General features: G+C 46.6%; 1 protein-coding gene across 1 annotated transcript in view; it reads right to left on the reverse strand.

Moving 5' to 3' along the window:
- Positions 1-1466: 1466 nt before the first annotated feature.
- LOC149861912 (uncharacterized) overlaps positions 1467-21615 on the reverse strand; it is a 115669-nt gene continuing 95520 nt past the window's right edge. Inside the window, exons 39-50 of the mRNA XM_090054787.1 lie at positions 19948-20166; positions 19136-19348; positions 14942-15036; positions 14761-14792; positions 14531-14681; positions 14185-14353; positions 10385-10524; positions 8562-8664; positions 6752-7010; positions 4361-4554; positions 2697-2774; positions 1467-1836 (exon numbers count right to left, since the gene is read on the reverse strand). Of these exons, the coding sequence (XP_089910913.1) occupies positions 14344-14353; positions 14531-14681; positions 14761-14792; positions 14942-15036; positions 19136-19348; positions 19948-19992 (546 nt within the window). The 5' untranslated portion in view covers positions 19993-20166 and the 3' untranslated portion in view covers positions 1467-1836; positions 2697-2774; positions 4361-4554; ... (2 more) ...; positions 10385-10524; positions 14185-14343. The remainder of the gene's footprint in view (positions 1837-2696; positions 2775-4360; positions 4555-6751; positions 7011-8561; positions 8665-10384; positions 10525-14184; positions 14354-14530; positions 14682-14760; positions 14793-14941; positions 15037-19135; positions 19349-19947; positions 20167-21615) is intronic.

The following is a 21615-nucleotide window of genomic DNA, read 5'->3' on the forward strand; positions in this document are numbered from 1 at the left end:
GGCATAAAGCGTGATGCACTGCTACTGTGCAGTCGTAATGAGCTACCGCGCAGTCAGAGTCACCGAAAAGCCATTTGGCAATGCTACTGTGCAGTAACTCCATTTACTGCACAGTTATTTAGTAGTCATGTAACGATTGCGACTAATGGTCTGGAACTTCCTACCCACACCCGAAGGAGAGCACCCCAGGCCCCAGGCTGTGGGCTCCTGGGGGAGGAAACACATGAAAACACTCATTTTGAAGGTGTTTTCCTCTGTATAAGTAATTAAGTGTTTCTACAGCAGACAGGAAGGGGGGGCACATGCCCCTCTCCCCTGGTGTCCCCCCACCAGTCGCCTATGGGTCATCAATGGGTATATTTTATACAAAGTGCAACAGTTTCAACATGAGGTGCTGAGAAATGCTGCTTTCCAAGAAAACAATGCCTGAGTACTGGGAGGTGGTTGAGGAAGATGTGAGTTTAAGTCCCATCACACAGAAGGGGGAATTGAACCTGGGACTTCCACAAGCAAGGGGAGTCCTTTAACCACGAGGCTCTTAGATAAAAGCAACAACAACAGGTTTCACCTGAGGAGATATTTCTGAGAAGAAGCCAGCTGAGGTGCAATAGGTCTAAGATAGGGAGAGCTCAGACCAAGCAAAGATAGGTGGCCAAGTCCCAAATGCATCTTTGGTGCCTCCTCCTGGCTAGCTCCTTCAGATCCCCATTCAGCCTCCTGGCTTCTCCTTTTTTTAATAAGGAAAAGCCGCAGAGGCCTGAAAAGGTGGTGCTACAGTACTGAAGCACACAAGTCCCTTAGGGTGCATACACACATACTAACTTTCTAGCAGTTAAGCTGACTTAGCTTATTTAAGTCAACTTAACCGTCAGAGCGTACTCACGTACATGGAGCAGAGTCGACATAATTGCAGCCATTTGTCCAGTCTGCATTTCATACGAGATTCTTACATAAAGGTTCATTTATTCTGTGAGGGTGGAGGAGAGACCCTGCATTTCTGGCAAGAAAAACCAAACCTGCAGGACTTGTACAGAGGAAACAGTTTCTGCAGCCGGCACCTATTATCCCAACCGGGTCTATGGTTCTCTACCTACTATAATTAAAATTACATAGATACATGCATATCCATGTATAGATGTATACGCGTATGCATAGGTGTATGTGAACATCTGGGTGTGCATCTGTTCATTTAAGCATTTGTGTTTTTCAGGGGTCGGACAGTGTGCTTCTTTTTTTAAACTCACACAATTGAAATTTTCTACAAAAAATGTCAAACTCCTGTGAAAAATCCCCAATTCCATTTTCCTCACCATCAAGATCTTTTCAGTTTGTGGAAAACTAAGACAAGAGAGGTTTTCTGTTTTGTTTTGGTTTTAAGCTTTTCAAACAAAATTTGGAATCGTTCTCAAAGAAATAATGTCAGGTAAGGTTAAAACTGTCTGGTCAGTATGTCAGTTTCTGTAGAATAATCTTTTATTTTTTAATTCCTAGTGTACATTTTATATATAATTACACTCCCCAACACACACACCCGCGCTTCAAAGTAACTACCAGGAACGGAGATAAGCAGCACAAAATATTTGACAAGGAGAGCTCCACTTTCACATATGCACAATACAAAGTCCATTTTCTTACTGGTAGGTCCCTGAACTGCTTTCCATCTGCATCCATCCTCAGTTCATTTCCGACATAGTCAGTCGAGAGGCGCCCTGGCTCCCCTCTGGTCACAGCTAGGAACTCGGCAGCTACTTTTAATGTGGACAGTGCTCTGGAGATATCACTCACGGACCTAGCTGCCTCCATAAGACTTTTCATTTGACTCGCACTCAATGGTTCCTAGGAACACAAGAGGAGGTGAAAAACATAATCGGTCCTGTTGCTGTCAGTGGTGTTCAAACCCCCTGGGCATTTAAGGGCATATCCATGCAGCACAGTGATAGCACAGTTCATAGCATCTGCTCGCGTTACTGGCAGGAGAAAATATTATTTGTTGGGGGCTGAGGGCCGTTGCGGGGCTAACAAGTACCGGTGCTATGTAGTGGCGGAGAAGCACACAGCGGAGTTGCGGAGCGTGGTGCTGCAGCAGTGGGAAGTGGCGGGCACCAAGCGGTGCTGCGCACTTCAGGATGCTGGCACTGCTGCTGTCACTAGCCACCATGAAATTAGTTTGGGGGGGGGCCAAATCCTATTAGCCCTGCATTGCCTATGCCTGCTCAGACACCTGTACTAGCTGCAACCAGCTAGTACAGAGCAGCGAAGATGCAGCTCCAAGGTTTAATCATGTGCTAGCAACCAGGGTACAAAATTTCTAGGGAACCCAGGGGTGTTCTCTGGTTATTATCACGTGCCATATCCTGACCACCCTCTCTTGCCTGCCTATGTCACCTGCACCAGTTAGATGAAACTAGCACAGGGTGGCAAACCCATGGTACAATTACACTTCCATTGTGCTGTATAGGCATCAGCTCTTCCTCATACAATTTCTGTCCTGGCCTCGTAGGATCTAAGGTATTTCATACAATGTGTCAAGAAAATCAATATCATCATATGCAAGATGGGTAAATAATGCACAAGTGATCATGGATTTTAATCCATTCTGGTAGTTAAGACTATAAAGTCTGGTGATGCCCTGAAAGAAGGTCCTCTACCAGGTTAGGTCTATGCATTTTATGACCCAGGGCTGTTGTCTCTGTTACCTGAGGCAGCTGTTCTTTAACTTTGGCCTTCATGAACTGCAGCATCTTCAAGTGCCGTGGTGGCATGGATGGAGCTGTCTGAAAAGGAACATGTTAGTTATCAATGACTAGCATATCAAGCATGGCATCATTCTGTGTATACAGAAAAGACAATGAATGGACAGTTCAAGAATTAAAGCTAAAATTTTTTAAGTGCTTAAGTGATTTAGGAGCTGAAGTCCCAGTTCAAAAAGCAATGAGGGATCTGACTGAACACAGTGCTTAGGCACCCCTGTAACTAGGGCCTGGTTTAAATCGCAGGCCCAGCTCAATAATATCATGGCAGAAGCCACCATGGCCTGCATTAAGCCATCTTGTTGCAACGAAATGCCATGGTATGGCCACTTGCTGGGGAACTCCCCTGCAAGCAGCCGTGTTGTGGCATTTCACTGCAAATCACATTTTTTATGAAAATCGCTTAATTTCATGATTTTCACGAACATGCAAAATTGCGACTTACCGCTCTTGGATGCCATTGACTTTTAACAGGAGCTCGGTGCTGAACTTGCCTAGGAACATTTTAGTAACCTCCAAGATGCCTAGCTGTACCTTTGAAGATCTTGCTAAAAGGCAATGAGATTTAGCTTCCTAACAGGACTGGACTGGGAAGGAGTTCTCCAGTCCTGCAAGATTTTTCAAACCTCCAAATTGTTTTCTGTCTCAAATACTGGCAAATCAACATCTCAACTGTTGTGCACAGTAACCCCGAAACTGCGTTGCATTTGGGCCGATCAATATATTTAATTGTGGGGAATTACAAACATTTTGTTGCACTTTAAAATTGGAATCAATATTTTTTTTAACAATTACTAAAATTTGGGAACAAAGAGTCATTTCAAATGGAATATTGACACGTGTCACTCCAAAACATCCAAGTGGGAATGTCTCAACATCTTCATAACTTCTTCTCAAAGTGCACGCTGTCCAAAAGCTCCAGATCACCTGTCCTCAGTATGTATGGCCCTGTGAAAAGTTGCACTTAAGCTCCTAGCCACAGAGGTGTTTTTGAAGATCTTACCTTCAGATTGAAGACAGTGAGCCTGATTCACCAAGCCACTAGTCCAGACTTATGCCAGTGTGACTGTATTAAAAGCCACAGAGCTAAACAGGTAGGAAGTTGGAGGTGTGCAATAAGGGGTAAACATCATGCACCTTGCTTTACTGTTTGCTCCTGTGCACCCTGCTTTGGTCTATTTTGGATGTCAATGACTCCAGAAAGGTGCCAGACAAAGAGGACATTAGACACCAAAAGAATAAAATCTTGGTGTGGCAGAAATCAGTGGTAAACCCCACACTAACCCCAAAAATAAAGTTCTTATCCATGAATGACTGGTGCCTCCTGAAGCTGGGGGGGCACCATGGTAGCTAGTGGTGAGCGGGGACTGCCCGCAGCCACTGGCATTGGTGTCAGCGGCAGTGAGCGGGGACTGCCCGCAGCCGCTGCTGGCAGTGTAATGGTGGCAAGAGGAGACCAGCAGCAGCGAAGGGGGGTTCAAGCAGTGACTGCTTGCAGAAGCTGGCGGCAGCTTCAGCGGTGGCCAAGCTCAGGGGGGCATGTGCCCCCCCATGCCCCTCCTACATGTTGCCTATGTTCTTACCCCAAATGAGACTGGTCCAGAACTCACCTGCACTTTTATACTGGGTTTCCCACTGATAAACCGGTTTATTGCTTGGCTCTGCAGAATTTGAAAGTTGAACTGGGTGGTCTTGGTCTCATTTTCCTCCAGCACATACTGGAAGTTTGACAGTGCCATGGTGATCATGTCACTCGGGGTAACTTATCACAGATGATGCCGTCACTTCTTCAGCTGAAACACACCTGGAGAAGAGGGCACAGCAATGTGAGGAGAATTCTTCTTTACAGCCACCAAACCTGAAGGAGGAATGAGCCAGCTTGGGCTATTTATTTTCAGCTCTCCAGGCTCCCAGAAGGCTTCCAAACATGGGACTCCTGTGATTATACCTGCTTTCCTTGAACACCCCAATTCTTGGAGTCATGGGATCATGGGAGAAAATAGTTGGTATTAAAAAGGAGGCATGGCACAATCCTATTCCACTCCAGATGCCTAAATGACCTGGTCACAGTTGCATAACTTCAGGGCTTAGTGTTTGCTCACAGCTTCAGATTCGAAATTGCCCTGAACATTGTGTGGGGCGGGGAGAAGGAGGTTCCCCCGAGGCTTTTCCCCTATAGCCGAGAGGTCAGGGCTCTTGCCAAGGAACAAAAGAATCAAGTCCTAGGCCCCCTTACTCAAGGGGCTGGGACCTGCATCGCCTGCTTTGTAACACAGTGCTTTAACAGCCCATCCCCAAGTTAGTCCTGGGCAATGGATGTTACAAGCTGGGTCTGTTCATTGTTGCCATCCTGCTTGGTTATAAAGAAAGGACACGCGGTCCCATTTCTATTGAATGCTGAAGAAAGAGGCACCAGCAAGTGGTCTCTTTGTTCAATGTCTGCCGGTAGTCGAGTGGCGGAGCTGGGTTTTGATCTCAGGCAACCCCAAATAAACTTGTGAGACCACCATCCATAAGGATGAGCAAACCACTCAAAATACAGTAAAAGTGGCAAATATTTCTGTCATCAGACACCATTCAAATACTGACTCAGAACAGCTCTTTAAGCGGACTAAAGCAACTTCATTGTCTGCCCGGGTAGAGCTCATAAGAGATGGCTGGAAGGGACCTGACAAGACTGTCTAGTGCAGACCGCTGCTCAAGGCAGGAAGAGCCCTGATTAAACCATCTCAGCCAAGTGTCCGTCTAACCTGCTTTAAATCTGCCAAGGATGGAGAGTCCTCAAGTGCTCGAGGCAGCCCATTTCAATGCTTGACCACCCTTGAAGTCGGAGGGTTCCTCCTAATCTCCAACCCACATTTCTTCTGCCACAGCTTGGGGACATTACTTCTAGTGCCGTCTCCTGTGGCCACAGAGAAAAGGCCATCTCCACTTGCACTGTAATCACCCTTCAGATATTTGAAAACTGTTATCAAATCCCCCCTCAGTCTTCTCTTCTCTAGCCTATATAATCCTGTTTTTTTCAGCCTTTCCTCATACATCTTGCTTCCCAGGCCCCCTAGTCATTTTGTTGCTTTGAGCTGGATTTTTTCCTGCCTGCATCCTTCCTGAAGCACAGGACCCAAAACTGGACACAGGACTCCAGGTGAGGCCTCACTACTGCTGAATAGAGCAAAGGAATGGCTTCCTTGTTCAGGAAGGCTGAGAGAAAAAAAAGACCTTATGGGTGTCTATACGTGTGCTCTGAGGTGGAGGTGGGGGGCGCTTTAGTTAGAATGGCTCGCAGTGTCATGTGTATTCAGTGTCCCACGCTTCAAAATGGTGGTGGAGGCACTTTACTAAAGCACCTCCAATGAGCTGTAGTAAAAACACGCCTGCCGCCATTTTTAAATGCAGGGACGCTGAATACATGTGACGCGGAGGCTGCTGAAGCACGCAAATTAGCATGCTCTAGCAGAGTGGCAGCAGACTCGATTAGCCACGTCTACTCCAATGCGTGCTAATTAGCAGAGGTCCATCACATGTTTAGGTGCCCAAAACACTTCTACCTTTTCTGCATTATCGATATTTAGACTGCCTTCCACATTCCATGGGGAAGCCTATGCATTGACTGGTCCGCCTCTTACTTCTGATGAACTGGTAGATCCCTTTTTATTGCCTTTTATGCCCCTTACCAGTTGCACCTCAAATTGCACCTTGACCTTCCTAATTTTATCCATGCAGTGCTCTCATACTCTTCCCTAGTAGTATAACCAGGTTTTTACTTTTTTTGAAGGATTCCTTTTTTGGGTTTCAGCTCATTCAAGAGATTCCTGTCTAGCCAGGGTGGCCTCCTGTTGCACCTTCCCATTTTTCTGACATAAATCAAATTGTCTAGTAGAATCATATGATTGTAAGACACAGCAAGGATCAGGTACTTTGACACCTTGCAGCAGTGGGTAAAACTCAGTGGACACACAGAAAACAAAATGTGAATTGTATGGCGTAGAGTAGTGTCCAACCTTTCTGAGCTGCGGGCTAGGTGAGTGGTGCGGGGTCAGCTGGGTTGCCTCGTCTGTACAGTTCACCCCAAGTGTGAAGTGTGGAGGATAGCTTTGCTTTTCTTCAGTGATCTGAGCCGCTGTGTTGATTAAACTGTTCTGGAGCTCTATTAGGACTTTGTAACGATGAAACTGGTGGATGGATCAGTCGGGAGGAGGTCCAGGACAGCAGTGTCAGTGCCAATTTCTTTATTTTGCAGCTGTTCAGGGATTTGTATTCCTGTAACAGAACACAGAATCTGCCACCCTGTACATATGGAGTCACTGCCGCAGGCTGTCACCTGCCAGTGGTAAAACTGGGAGGAAAATTAGATATATTTGTCACAAGAAAACTTCCAACCATTGCAGATTTTTTGTTTTTGCATGTAAAATTTAAGCATGCTTACAAAGTTCAAACAAGTTCTGTCTAGACATTAGCACTCAGTGGCTGCATCTATACGAGATGCTGACTGGTCCGTAACTCGTTTCCACTGCGCAGTCAGCATCACCAAAAAGCCATTTGGGGATGCTACTGTGCAGTAAAGCTGGCACCTGTGTATGTAGTTAGCACTTGTGTATGCATCAGCCTCCCGTGAGTCAGCATCTCGTGTAGACGCGGCCAGTCTGTCTTTGGAACTGGGAGGTCAGATGTTATTTGCTGGCTGTTGGGAAGGCGGTCCCTGGGTCCAGGAGTAACTCCACTGGTCATCTTGTCTGCCCGGCCAGGCCAGCCTCCCACCTGGAGCTTGTGCTCTCCCTTGGGTGCTTCTGCAGGCTTCTGAGCACCTGTTGGCGCTTCAGCTGTTGCATGCTTGGCCCTGTTTTCCTCTGGTCACACCCACCACCTTGGTCCTCTGTTTAAGACCTTAGCTCCTAGGTATCGGTCCTGCCTGGGTGCAGTCCCGCCTGGGGATCCTGTATCACCATGTCAGTCTCAGCCCCTCCAGCTTGGGGCTAGCTTCTGGCACCTACAGCAGGGGAGGGCCAGCCAGGCACCACTGCTCATGGCTTCCTCTACCCCTCTAGCCACAACCTGGTCCTCTGGTCTCAAGATCAAACAGAACAAAAACAGAAGCTAGCTGCCCTGCAAAACAAATCCTCCCCCTCCCCAAGGTAAATGTTGCCTGCAGGCCCTACAACTGTCAGAGCCATCTCACCCAGCTTCCCTGGGTGACTTGGGTGCCTGCCTGTCTGTCTCCAGGAGCCCTTCTCCCCTGGGAACTCCTCTCCTTGCATGGTCAGAGACTGGGCTTATATCCCCAAGCCCAGCCTCCTTCGAACCTTCGGATCTGCTGCACTCAGGGACCAGGCGCAGCTAATTGCTTCATTAGCTGCCTGGCCTTATTAGTTCTGGGCTCAGCTACTCCTCGCTGAACTTTCTGGCCCTGGGATCCCTGCAGGGGCTACAATAACTGATTGTTTTGCTTTGAAAGACATGACAACAAAGAGCAATGCAAAATGAGCTGGTTCAGGTACCAGGAGCAGGGTACCTGTGAAATGCTGCAACACTCTGCCATGGCTAAAATCAGTCCCATCAAGAAAGGCAGACATCATCTTAGTTTATGATTTTCATTTTGGTTATCTCGATTCAACTTCCATTTGGTTATCAAGGCCATTAAGCTGTATTGTCGCTTAGATGATCAAATGAAGATGGAGCGTCACCCCACAAATACGTACAACCACATCTGCCCGAGTGAATCAATCCCACTAAGAAAAGCAGACGTTCCTTATTTTGGCTCATGACAGGAGAATAGCTAGAAAGAAAATCAGAAGGCCGTAAAAGTCTAAATACCTGTGCTTTTAGGATTCAATTTTATATTGCTCCAAACTTTCTGAATTGCTCCAAACTTTCTGAATGATGTGTACAGCTCCTTCAAAAGCCAAACGTTGATCACCTGAAGTTGGGGAGGGGAGGAAAATAACATTTGTCAATATATGCTATTCAGGAGTGTGTGTACAATTATATATACTGTATACCATATTACACCTATATACACATACGTGTATGTATATATGTAAAAGCCTGGCATTTCTAAAGTACGTCTTAGGGTTACAACATTTAAAAAGAAATTCAACTACAATTACATGAAAGGAGATTTACCTCCTGATGCTGGGTAAAAACATGAAAAGTTGTGTGGATACTGGAGAGGACAATGCTCAATGGCAGCAAAAGTAGATCTGCTCTTCCAAAAAAAGTCTTAATCCCAAAAGAAGATTAAATGAGCTAGAACCGGTTTGTGGAGGGGATCAGATGACAGCAATGGGAGGTATGGGTGGCTGTTAGGGGGAGTGATATGTGGAGTTACACTTGCTGTTCCTAGGCTACAAAGTGGACTAGAGGGTGTTTTATTTTCTTCCCAGGCTCCTGGGCTTTGTTCACTGCCATGTAGGGTCAGGAGAGAAAATTCTCTTGCCTGATGCTATAGGTGCTAGGGCTCTTCCCCCCACTTTTCTCACTGGTTGGGTGTCAAGGTTGGATGTCAGCTGCATCCAGGGCTGGAGAATGGGGAATGCTAGTGCTCCTGCTGGGACTCAAACCCAGAAGTTCCTGCTTACAGAGTCTTGTCTCTGCTGTTTTGAAGTGCGGGGGATGCTGATACACAAGATGCGGAGGCCGGCTGAAGCATGCTAATTAGCACACTCCAGCAGACTCAATTAACTGAGTCTGCTTTGACATGCTGTAATTACAGGGTGTCAGAGCAGCCCCTTGCTACATGCACAGGCACCCCAAATTCACATCCCACTTTTGTGTTTGCTTCCATAGCCAGTGGCACCAAGTGAGTCATATAACCAACATCTCATCCATCCATCCACCTCTGGCTCTTCGGGGGGGGATGTGGAAGAGGAGGATCAACTTTTCCATGCCAGCACTCCAACCACGAGCCAATCTCCTCCACCACAGTGACACCCTACCGCGCCTGCCTGGATCCCAGCTTGGTGGAGCAGCTGGTGTTCCTGAAGGTGAACCTCCTGCTGCTGGGTTCCCCAAGCTCCACCTGCAGATGGAGTGAGTGCCCCCTCCTCAATCTACACCTATCTGCTTTTCTAATTTGCTTACACAACCTTGCAAGCTTTCACGGAGTGGTCCACCACTGTCACAGAAACCCCTGCACCACTCTGCCTGAAACCTGGCAGGCCTCATGCACCCCTGTTGCATTCATCCCGCTCTGCCTTAACATACACAAGTGATACGAGTTTTGCTTTCAACAGTTTGAAGTGCACTTTCACAGAAAGCCCTGCACCTATCCCCTTGACATTTGGCAGGCTTCATGCCCTTAGAAGGGGATATCATCCCTGCTCCTTTCATTTGATCCACAAAACAATGACAAAGTTATAGGTATTTTAGCGATTCCCCATTATAGCCTACGGCCGAATCTCCAAATTGCCACCGAATCTCTGAATCTGAACTGTCCGAATCACATCGGGACAGTGACACGAATCACTGAATCAAATCACTGTCCCTCCAAATCGGCCAAATCTGAATCCGAATTGAATACTTGCTGCTTTGCACAGGCCTACTGATTTTTGCCAGCCAGCAACTTAACCCCATTGACACAGAGGGAATTTATCCAAAGGGAGAAAATGGGCCAACAACAGTAGAAGTCTACACTGTACCTGAGATATGAGACTGCTCCAAGAACTCTCTCACAGAAAACTGTTCCTCTTCATGGATGTTGCAGTTCTGGTAGAAGGATTAAGGCGTGCTGCAGGCTGAGGATGTCAGGCAGGCGTGGGATATATGGGATGTTCTGGTGCTGGAAGAGAAACTTTGTGACCTGTTTCACATTGGCTCATTGGAAGACAGAAAATGCTTGGAGTAAGGGCACAGCAGGGGGTTGATAGCTAATAAGCCGGGATCCTGTTTTTCTCTGATAAAAAACCCCCCAATTTTCATGTTAAAAAAAATCACCCCAAATCCACATTTTTCCATGATTAACATGAAACTCTGGGCAGGAGCAGCATAAAAAGGTGGGGGGGCCAGGTTGAATGCCAGAGGCCGAGGCTCTGATAAGTGGCAGTGGGGGAAAGGACAGCCAGAAGCAAAGTGCATATGAAAAGGAGTCCGGTTGAATCATTGCAGGAGAAATTTGATGGATTTCCATGGATTTCCAAGTGAACCCAAGCAGCACCTGGTGGTGAAATTGTTGCAAAGCGGCGAAAATCCCAACCTGGGCGTAAGTCAAATCCATGTTGAAAATTTAAAACAATTAAAAAAAAAACCCTCATGGAAGACATTCGGGAGCTAAAAATAAAACATGTTGGAGGTGTTTTAAATTACAATAAATAAATAAATAAAGTGATAAAATCAGCTGACAGTGTGGATCTGCAGATGCAGTTTAGGTGGACACAGGAAAGGTGTATCATGGGCAAGCGCCCTATGCTTGCAAATACACACTGAATAATCCAACATCAAAATGACCATAGTCATATGGTTTGGTTGCTGGAAACTGCCCTCAAAAATACAACAGGTTTTTGGAGCAGATTAAGAGGCACAACTGGTGTATGGTAGTCCTTTCTTGTAAAGATACTGGTTCTTTTTCTTTAATTTTTTACCAAGAAGCTGATTAGGGGGAAAGAACTCTGAAGTAGGTAAAAAGAGTTGGGTTTTTTGTCTGTCTGTTTTTTAGTAAGTTAAGATATAGCAGTGGTTTCCAACCTTTTTTCATTTGTGAACCTCTAAAAAATGTTGAATTGGAATTTTTAAATGGAAGTGGGGAGTTGTAAGTGTGGGTATTCACATACTTTTTGATTGAGCATAGTCATCTTTCATGGACCCCTTAGACATAGTCTGTGGATCCTCAGGGGTCTGCAGACCACCGTTTGAAAACCACTGACATTAAGAAGTGCAGTTTAAGATCCATATTCAACTCTAACTGCACTAGGGTTTTTTTCCTAGCCTAGAGGAGGGGCTTGATGGATTAGGAGACCCATGCTGAGTCTTTTCTGTGTTGCAGGTAAGCAACTCTTTCTGCTCTGGAGAAACTGCCCATTTTCACATGACTCCACTAGAGTCACATAGACTCCCTCCTGCATTGGAAAGTGGACTTCCACACATCAGAGCAGGGAGGGGCTGGTATTAAGAAGATGGTGGATCCAGTTGTGAAAGGGTTCTGTGACGCCTGCAGTAGAAGGGGACTGAACTCCATGAATAAGTCCTGTGTTCCTACGGCTCTCAGTGCCGTGACCTTACTGGAGCACCAATCAACACACACACTCCTGAAGCACCAGCTAACGTGGACCTCACGGGAGCCCAACTTAAGCTAGAATGTGCATGCACGTTTAGGTTGTACCAATTCATAAAAAAACCTGATTGATAAAGCAGTGGTCTCCAAAGTGGGGTGCGCAAGACGGTCCACTGGGGTGTGGGAAGAAAATATTAGAACATCTATTTAGATGTATATTTATATAAATATACACATATTGGGGGTGCGTGCTCAAAAATTTTTTACTGATGGGTGCACAATCAAAAAAGTTTGGAGACCACTGGTCTAGACAATAATGGGATGTTCATGGAGGGGAAGGTTTTATACAGAGAGCAAGGTGAGCTTGTAAAATGCTGTGTCAAGCACAAGTTACAAGATGTGTATGATGCAAATGTAATTTGTTTCGATCATTGTGAAAAAGGGAAACTGGAAAGCCCTGGACCTTTTACAAGTCTAGGGGATGGGATTTGTGCTAATACCTTATTATAGGCATCCTGTACTAACACCTTGTAACCCATTGGCCAAGAGTGGGCACGTCTACCTGGGACATTTACTGTGCAGCTGTGCAGTAAAATTTTAGCGTCTATACATGTGGTGCTATTAGGCAACAGTAAACTAATTAACTCTGCCAGACACAAGTACTATCCTACAGCAGAATTATTTACTCTGTTGCAACACATGTGTAGATGCTGATGGGGCACAAAGGTGCTCTAGTGGGGGGACTGCCCGCTGGCTAGCCCTGCACAGTAGCACCCTTACACCCCAGCCAGCCCCTCTGTAGCGTGCGGAGCTGGACTGGAGAAGCCCCAGCCTGGCAGCTGATCACCCAGGTCCCCTGCCAGCGGGGGCTGCTCTGCCCTAACTCGGTGTGCTGCGGTTCTGGGCACATGTACACATGTAGTACCTGGGAGCAATGAGCTCCAGTGCAACCCACACCAGAGGTTATTGCTTTGCATAAATTACACATGTGGACAGTGTAATTTATGCAAAAATGATTTATAGGAGTGGGTATTGGGGAAGAAGGGGCCTGTGAAACTAGCCCCTAAAACAATGACCCTGAGCACCTGTGGTCTTAAGCATAAAACCAGGCTTGGGACCAGGATTGGGGCAGTCTCCTTTCATCAAGAGTCATTAGCATTGAGGTGTGGTGAGTGATCAAAGGGGAGAGGGCCCCAAGGGGAGCCCGGCTAGCAAGGGCTGAGTGGCCACCAGTGGGCATTGCGACCACCCCTCAGAGAAGCCCTTGCTACAATTCTGTATTTGTAAACTCCCAAATGCAGAGGCTTCTCCCCTGTTGTAGGCTTAACAAAATGGACAGATTTTGGACTGAAATATGACCAAAACTAAATATAGTTAATGCTTCTGTATTCTTGCTTCTTTTTTTTTTTTATCATTCCCACCAATGTGAAGCCAAACATCAGTGGGAACATCGGGTGTAAATGGCACTCGAGAAGGGCAGTCTGGGACTAATGGCTTCTGGTGGGGTTTTTTAAGGAGAAAAAAAAACTGCAACTATTATTCTTTACCGAATAACCATGTATATGATATTTCTGATATCTCTTAGGCACAGAAAACCAGTGCTCACATATATGAAAAAAAGATTGAGTAAGAGTTTTAAAACAGCTTTCCCACTCTATTTGGTCTTCCTATTTACGCATAGATTTAACAGTAATTTTTTTATCTGCAAAGAAGATAAAATTACACTCCAATTTTTGTTATTTTGCATGAAAAAACTTCCTAATCTTGTATCAAAGCAGTTGCACTAAGCACGGCAGTTCATAGACTGAAAAGAAGAAAAATATTACCAGGCCACTGCATTCATTGTTACTAAGATGGAGGAGCAAAAACTGTTCCCTGGCTGGAAATCCATTCACTTATATAAGTCTATATGTTGAATCTGAGAAGAACCACTATGATTACTAACCGAACCTCAAGCAACCTCAGATCATGGTGCTTTGGTAATAACAGCTTTCTTGCGTCTAGGGTCCCTGCAGTTTCAGCATCGCATTGACAGCTCATGTCAAGGTGACTTTCACTAGGACCCCTAAATCTGGTTCAGGGCAACTTTTCTGCAGTCTCCGTCCCCACAAACCTATCAGCATGACTAGTGCATATTGTTCTTCACCGTCTAGCCTTGCATGTGGCTGTGACAACACAGACCTAGTGCAGATTCCCTGTCATACCTGCAGCAAAACTGAAGCATTTCTGTACCTGCTGTGACTTCAACAAGAAGGTAGCTGAGAAACAGGTGGACCGTGATGGTGGCATCATCTCTGTTCCTGCCAAGTGACTCTGCTAGGAATGCAATATCCTTTTCGAGGTGGTCCTGGGAGAATTTTTTGGCAACTTCTGGCTTCTCCTTCATTACATTCAAAATGGACTGGAAGATAAAGTGTTCCCATAATTACCTCTAGGGAATCATTTGCCCCACAAGCAAATATAGCCTACACAAAGTTGCCATCATAAGCGAGAGCAAAATAACACTGTTTAGTAACCTAGGACAGACAGACATTGAGGTCAGACACTACCACGTTGCAAGGGATACTCGTTTTCTGACCCGGCGGTCTGTAAAGGTCCCAAGGAGCATGGAAGAATGGAGCAGCGCTCTTGCAAGGCAGACTGAGGCAGCAGGCAGGCCCCTCTCTGCTTCACTGCTCCGTGAGGAAGGACTCCCCGGGATGTGTCTTCTCTCTGTTCTGTCCTTAGAGCTGCATTACGAAACAAAAATCAGCTTTAACTGGATGAAGGTCTGACTTTCCCCAAAGCTCCCTTCTTTAAGGGTTTCACCTTCACGATTTGCCGACGAAAGGGGTCCGTGGCTGTGAGAAGGGAGGAAAACAGGGCGGTGATTTTGAAGGAAGGAAAAAAAATCACTTCCAGTGAATGCCACTCAGAACATCTGTCCAATTTTCTAGCCCAGTAAACCAGGCAGCTGTGCGAGGTTTCTTTTCAGTGATTTTAAACGTACGTGTCCACTTCAGCAAATCTGTCCACAGGCTTGTGAAGAATCCCACCAGCAGTGCGGCCACACGGACACTTTTCCTTCACCCAGGGACGTCCACGCTGTTCCCAAGGGGAAAATGACAGCTTTAAACATGTCTTTAAAAACAATGTAAAGGTTGCCCTGGGTCTTCTTAGGCGACTGGCAGAACTGCGTTTCTCTGCCAGGCTGAGAAAGAAACAGACTTTGAAGAAAGCAGAAACGCTCAGTGTGGCAAACAGGAGGAACGGCAGTGGTGCAGTACACTGGCCTAGAGAGCACAGCCGTGCAGGGCAGAAGCTACTGTGATGCCTGTAACGTCTTATTAACTGCCCAAATCATTGCTTCTCTAATTCAGCTGGCAGAGGCCTGTGATTAAGATAATGACACCCATGTTCTAAGCCTATGAGCGCTGCCTTCAAGCACATTATTTTGCATCACAGCTGGTCAAAGAAACCCCGCTTTTCTCTCAGAAAATGCTAATGCAACAGTAATAAATTATTTTGAAAGCATGACTCCATCTTGCCAGGGCATTTTAGATTTTCTCAGAACATAGATCAGGGCACCAGTGAACAGGGGGAGCAAGCAGGCCAGTTTGCAAACAGTTTGTGAGGAGCAAGAAGGGGAAGGGGAGAAGGAGCCAGGTACCAGATCCCGCTCTGAGCCAGGGCTGCCTGGATGTTGGGCTGGCCGAGTGTCAGGGGCATGGGCTCTGAGCAACTGGCTGTGCTGCTAGCTGAGTGCTTCCTGAGTGATTGCTTCCCATGTCTGGCAAAAACTGTAACAAGGGGGTGGAGGCAGGCCCGGCAGGGTATAAAGTAGACTCCCAGAGCAAACAGGCCAGTTTGCAAGTCAGTTTGCTGCCCCACTCTTGGAAGGGGAGCCTTTAACATAGGCTCTTTCTTTCATTAAGAGTGTTTAACCTACACATATTTAGTGTAAGTAGCTAAAACTCAGGAGTTAGACCTACCCCTAAGCCCCTCACTTAACTGGAATCCCAAGCAAGGGGGAGTTACTCTTTGAAACAACATTGCTAGAACTGAAGAGGATGATTAGACATAGTGGTGCAAAGCCATTGGCAGCACTGCAGCAGCTACTTTTTAGGTGAAGTGACAAACTTTTAGAAATTCTGCACCCTTTATTGTCACAGGACAGTGGTTACCAAATGGTGGTCCTTCAGATCCACAGCTAACCACAGATGTCACCATGCCCAGGGAACAAAGGGCCCCATCTGGGCAGTAAGGATGAATTGTGTTTCTCAGGAAATCTGGAGGGCTGTTAGTGGTCTCTACATCCAGAAAGGAAAGAAGCTGCTGGTCTTGGCCACTCAGTGTAACTCTCTATTCAGTAGCTGTTGACACACACCGTAGGTGACCAGCTATAGACAGGCTTGACAAAAAACTGGCTTTTCATCCCAGGCAGTGGTCGCCCCTGCTCTCAAATGTGGAGGCCCCCCATTCATTCACTGCTTAGAGCTCTGCTGTGCTCCGGGGCCAAAGCCACATACAGGTACAGTATTTTTCATGCTGGAGCTTGGAAACTACTTGGGAGACCAGCAGTGAACAAAACAGGAGGTCTGAGCCAGACTGGAGAAAGGGTTAGATGCAATTTAAGTATATGGAGTGCATGAATATTACCTTCTATTTCTATGGAGGGTAGATCATACGTGACACCAGCCTGGGCCTGAGAGCCTTTGTGCTGACGGCAAGCAGAGATTGTGCACCTGGCAGAGATCCGTGGGCGCAAGTTGCACCTTCAAACTAAGGTAGGTACAGAAAGGGGTTCTCAAATGCTTAGGGAAATGGATAGTCCATCAGATGAGATAAGACTGGAGGAACTGGGCTTATTTAGCATGGCAAAGCAAAGGCTGAGAGGCATCTGACTGCTGACAGTAAATACATCAGCGCAGACAAGCACCAGGAAGGCAGAGGAGCTACTGGAGTTACAAGGGTGATGGCACGAGAGCAAGTCGGGGTCAACTGGCCAAGAATAAACTTAGGCTGAAAACTGGGAGGTTCTTAGTCTCCAGAACAACTGAGTCCCAGGCAGCTGAGTGGGGCAAATCTCTTCACTGTCAGGTAGATTCCTCTCAGCTTTCAGCCTGCTTGGCTTGCGTGGGGATTCATACGTAAATCCAGTCCATGGCACTGGACTTGATGGCCCCAGTGGCCTCTGCTAGGCTTGTGCTTGAATATACAGCGTAAAGACAAGGAGATGCAACAAGAAGCCGTGATGACACCTAATGGCTACTTACATTTTCAATGCACCATAGTTGTCCACACTCGCACTCTGCATGCGAAAAGGAAATGATATTACCCAGTCGCCAATGGAGAATTGATGAATGGCTGTGGGTAACTCTGCTGGGGATGGCGCCATCAACCCCAACTGAAGGGGCAATTTCTTTTTCCCCATAAAATAAATAACCGTGTGGCCTGAATCCTGAGTGACTGGATATTTGGTCCAACTGAAGCGTGACTGGTGCAGGGATCTGCCTCCTGTGCGTCACACAGCTTATTCCCAACCACCCCTCTGCTGTGGTGTTCATGGAGCTCTTGGGGGGGGCAGGGGGAGGTTGCAAAGGGGCATCTTGTGGGAATACATCTGTAGGGATAAGGGACCTGGAAGCTCCTCAAGCAAGCACGCCTCATGCTATGAGAATGGGATGCTGGCCAGCACCCAAGAAACACTAGTGAATGATTTCCCCAACACGTACTCCACATCTTTTCATTTTCAGTCCTTTTCCAGTTCTTCCTATCAGAGACGAGGTCACCCAGCCTGGTGGGAAGACACGTGTCCTTGCAAAACGGCGACAACAAGAAGAAAACACACAGTTTTAACCTTTACCATAGCACTTAGCTATGGTGGAAGGGAGGGCGCATGGTTATTGCCCAGGACAGGAGCAGGTCACTGTGTCTGTTCAGGAACTGATCCAGTGTAGACTGACAGTGGAGGGGGAAGAATAGGACACCATCACGTGTAAAGGTGACCAGACACACCATGATACTAGACCCATGCCCCAGGAAACTTTCAGAAGATACAGGCAAGAAATGGGAGCAGAAACCAGGGAACAAGACAGATTCAGTGACTTGCCTAGTCACAGAAACAGTATGTGGCAGAGCTGGCAACAGAACCTAGGCTCACCCCAAGGTTAGTCCAGTGCCAAATGGAAGCAAAGTACATAACAGCAGGGCATTAAGCAAAATCAGCCTGTAACACTGCACAGAGGAGCTTTCATCGGGGTAAGTCTCATTATTCTTTTAAATACTAGACACCCCTACAGCACACTACCAGCAGGAAGGGCTGATCTTTGTACTACACACACCAGCCTTCATGCAAATTCTCACCCTTCCAACCCAGGCACAGGTTTTATTTCTCTGAGTTAGACATCCATGCTCTGTAAGCAGTAGCTGGATGGCTTCCCCCAGCTTGAGTGATGTAGGACATTAAACTAGAGGGCTACAAAGTTGGGTTCGTGCCTTAAAATCTGTGAATACTATTTTCACAGAGTAAGAGATACTGGGCACATCTACATGCGACAATGTGCAGTAGACTAATTCTACTGCGTATTAGCGTGTCACGGCAAAAGGCGTGCTAATGCACCAATGCACAATAAAATTAATCTACTGTGCAGTAAGCGTCACAAGATGACCATGTGCCTTTGCTACTGTACAGTAGCACTGGCTATTGCACATTTAGTTAGTACCTCATATTAGAGGTACTAAACTTAATGTGCAGTATCAAAGGTGCATTAATGCACATGTAGATGCACCCCCTGATGCCCTTGGGATTGTCCTTTTGAAGGTGGAAGTGTGGGAAAGTATAAGCAATGGTTTTACAGTCTAGAAATAAAAAAATACCAAGTTTCTGACTGACTATTATGGAAAGAAGAAAACAGAGTCACAAAGGCAAGACAAGGGTGTTGAGAAGTGGTACAAATGCCATCATTTGGGATTATTTAAAATCTACCTTAGAACCCACATGCACTTGCAAGCACCAAGGCTCTAAAAAGCTTCTCTAAATTTTCTGGGGACCACAATGTTTCCTGAACATGGCTAGGATTAGGGCTGAGGGTACACCTGAAGTGTGGAGCTTGAACATCACAAAGCTCCCGGTGTCAATGGGTATTTATAAATCTTGATTTTTTTTCAGCCAATGACTTTGGAGCTCCAGCCGTTGACTTACCTTCACTGCACTCAGCTCAAAGCAGATGGATCTGAAGAGCTGGGTGATGGGCTGCTGGGACAGGCTTAGTACGACAGCAGTGTGGAACACCACCTCCGGATAGGTGGAGTTGTCGCAGCTGCTTATAACACTCATTATCTTTTTCAGCTTTTCTGTGGGTTCCTCTGAGAGCAATGGTGCCTCTAGGATGCTCTCCATTTGTTTCATGACGGACTGAAAAATAATTGAGTGAAATATATGCAGCCGGAAGGGGACATTTTAGCTCAGAAGGTACTAGAATCACAGGATCATGGAAAAGTAGGGCTGAGAGGAAATGGAGGAACTCGCATCTAATCTAATCTCCTGCTCAAAGCAGGATCATTCCCAAGTCAAGCATCTGTCTAACTTGCTCTTAAACATTTCCAAGGAGGGAGAGTTCACATCCATTCCAGGTATCTGGTTCAATACTGAAACATCCTCGGCGTGAGCAAGTTCTTCCTAGTAGCCTCACTAAATCTCCCTTGCTGCAATTTAAGACCTCTTCCCCTTGGCCTATCCCCTGTGGCCTACCATATACTCACAGCACATGATGAGCTGGAGCATACCCTAAGGATATAGCCACAGCAAAACATTTCAAACTGAGCCTCAGGATGCAAGATACCTAGAGTGGGAATCTGCATTTGAATAACTGTATAGTAGAGAATGGTAAGTTTCTAGTACTTATGGCTGGGGTGGGAAACATAAAAAAAAATGAAATGCAAAAGCTTCAACACCAAAGGAAAATAAAAAGAACCCATACTTTGTTTTGGAACTCAGGTTTTCAAGGATCATACCTGTGATATTTGACTGGGTGAGGCTGCTGAGATTGTATTTACCATGCCTTGACTCTGGGTGTCCTGAGTTTGAGGGCTTGGCAGGCTACAAACTGGATTAGTTGTTCAATGACTTTTGCAGGTGGAGGGATTCTGCCCCCAAAGCAGTAACTGCTGACAAACTCCACAAAGAAAGAGTTGCACTTTCTTCGGAATTTGTTGCAATTTTCCACTGCCTCCCTAGAGTAAAAAAACGCAAGAAGCAAAAGAGAATTTAAAATGGCAAATGAAATCAGGGCATGATTGCAATTGAATGGCTGATAACTACGATAAATAAAACCAGACACGGAAAAAGGCATCCGCCCCCATCCACCCAGGGAAACAACCATTGGAACAACATCTAACCATAGGGTAAAGGTCCTTTCTGTCCCCAAATATGGTGATTGGTTGGACCCTGAACAGAGGGAAGATCATCTAACCAGGAAATTTTGGCTTTAAGTCCCAGCAGGAACACTGGCCCCAGCCCAATCAAAATCCCCAGCCCAGGCTGCAGCCAACACCCAACGCCTCTGAGGAAGGATTAAAAAAAAACCAAAACGAAACACAAAGAAATTAAAAGAAATAAGAAACCCTGACACTTGCATCAGAAAAGGGAAGGGAACCCAGGGGCAGGATTCCCTTCAAGCCCCGTACGGCAACCAACAAAAACCATAGGCACAGCTACACCTAGATCATCCATGAACAGTGGCTGCCCTACCTCTTCTTAAAAACTCCAGTGACGGAGCCTACATTAGGACTGTGCAAGCTTCAGCCCCAATCAGATTCAGTGGAGATTCAGCCTGATTTGCTGGTTGAATCTCTGAATCCAAATCAAATCAAGAGACCCTTTAATCTCTCCGAATCGAGTCCGAACCCTCTGAATTGATTCGGAGAGGTTCAGCAATTTGGATGTAGACACAACTTTAAATGTTTTTTCTGCGTACCTCTAGGTAGCAGACAGCTCATGAATGTTAAGATGCTGGGGCGGATGGAGTGTCCCACAGAAGCCCGGGGGGCTCCCCAGCATACTCGGCAGCAAACCCAGAAGTGGACCAGAAGCACTTCCAGTCCAGTTCCAGGTCCACCGGAGAGCATGCTGGGGGGCGCCCCCGCACTTGTCTGGCTTGGCAACTGGTGCCTCCTGGGTCTTGGGGTGGCACCTGGGGTCCCCCTGCAGCTGATTGATGAGCTGGGAGAATGGCGGGTGGGGGGGCCCAAGTATGCTCCCCAGAGGACCTGGAAGTGGACCAGAAGTACTTCCGATCCACTTCTGGGTTTGGTGCTGAGCATGCGGGGGGCCCCACTGCACTCCTGTGGGATGCTCCATTCGCCCCAGCATTGCAGCATTCATGAGTCGTGCCTGGTACCTTGAGGTATGTAGAAAAAACGTTTAAAGCTCTGTCTATGTCCAAATTGCTGATTTTCCGAATCAGCATTGAATCTTTAGATTCAGCCAAATTGAATCAGGGACACTTAGCCAAATCAATTAATCGAATCACTGGCCCTGATTTGGGCCAAATCCGAATCAAATAGACCCCACTTTGCACACCCCTATTGTCACCTGTCTCTGGACCCTCTCTACCTTCTCCAACACCCTTTTTAAAATGTGGAGCCCAAGACTGCCCACAGTACTCCAGATAAGCCCTATCC

Source organism: Crocodylus siamensis, chromosome 6 (assembly GCF_052110815.1).
Source record: "Crocodylus siamensis isolate JL-2025a chromosome 6, ASM5211081v1, whole genome shotgun sequence".
In the NCBI taxonomy this organism is placed as follows: domain Eukaryota; kingdom Metazoa; phylum Chordata; order Crocodylia; family Crocodylidae; genus Crocodylus; species Crocodylus siamensis.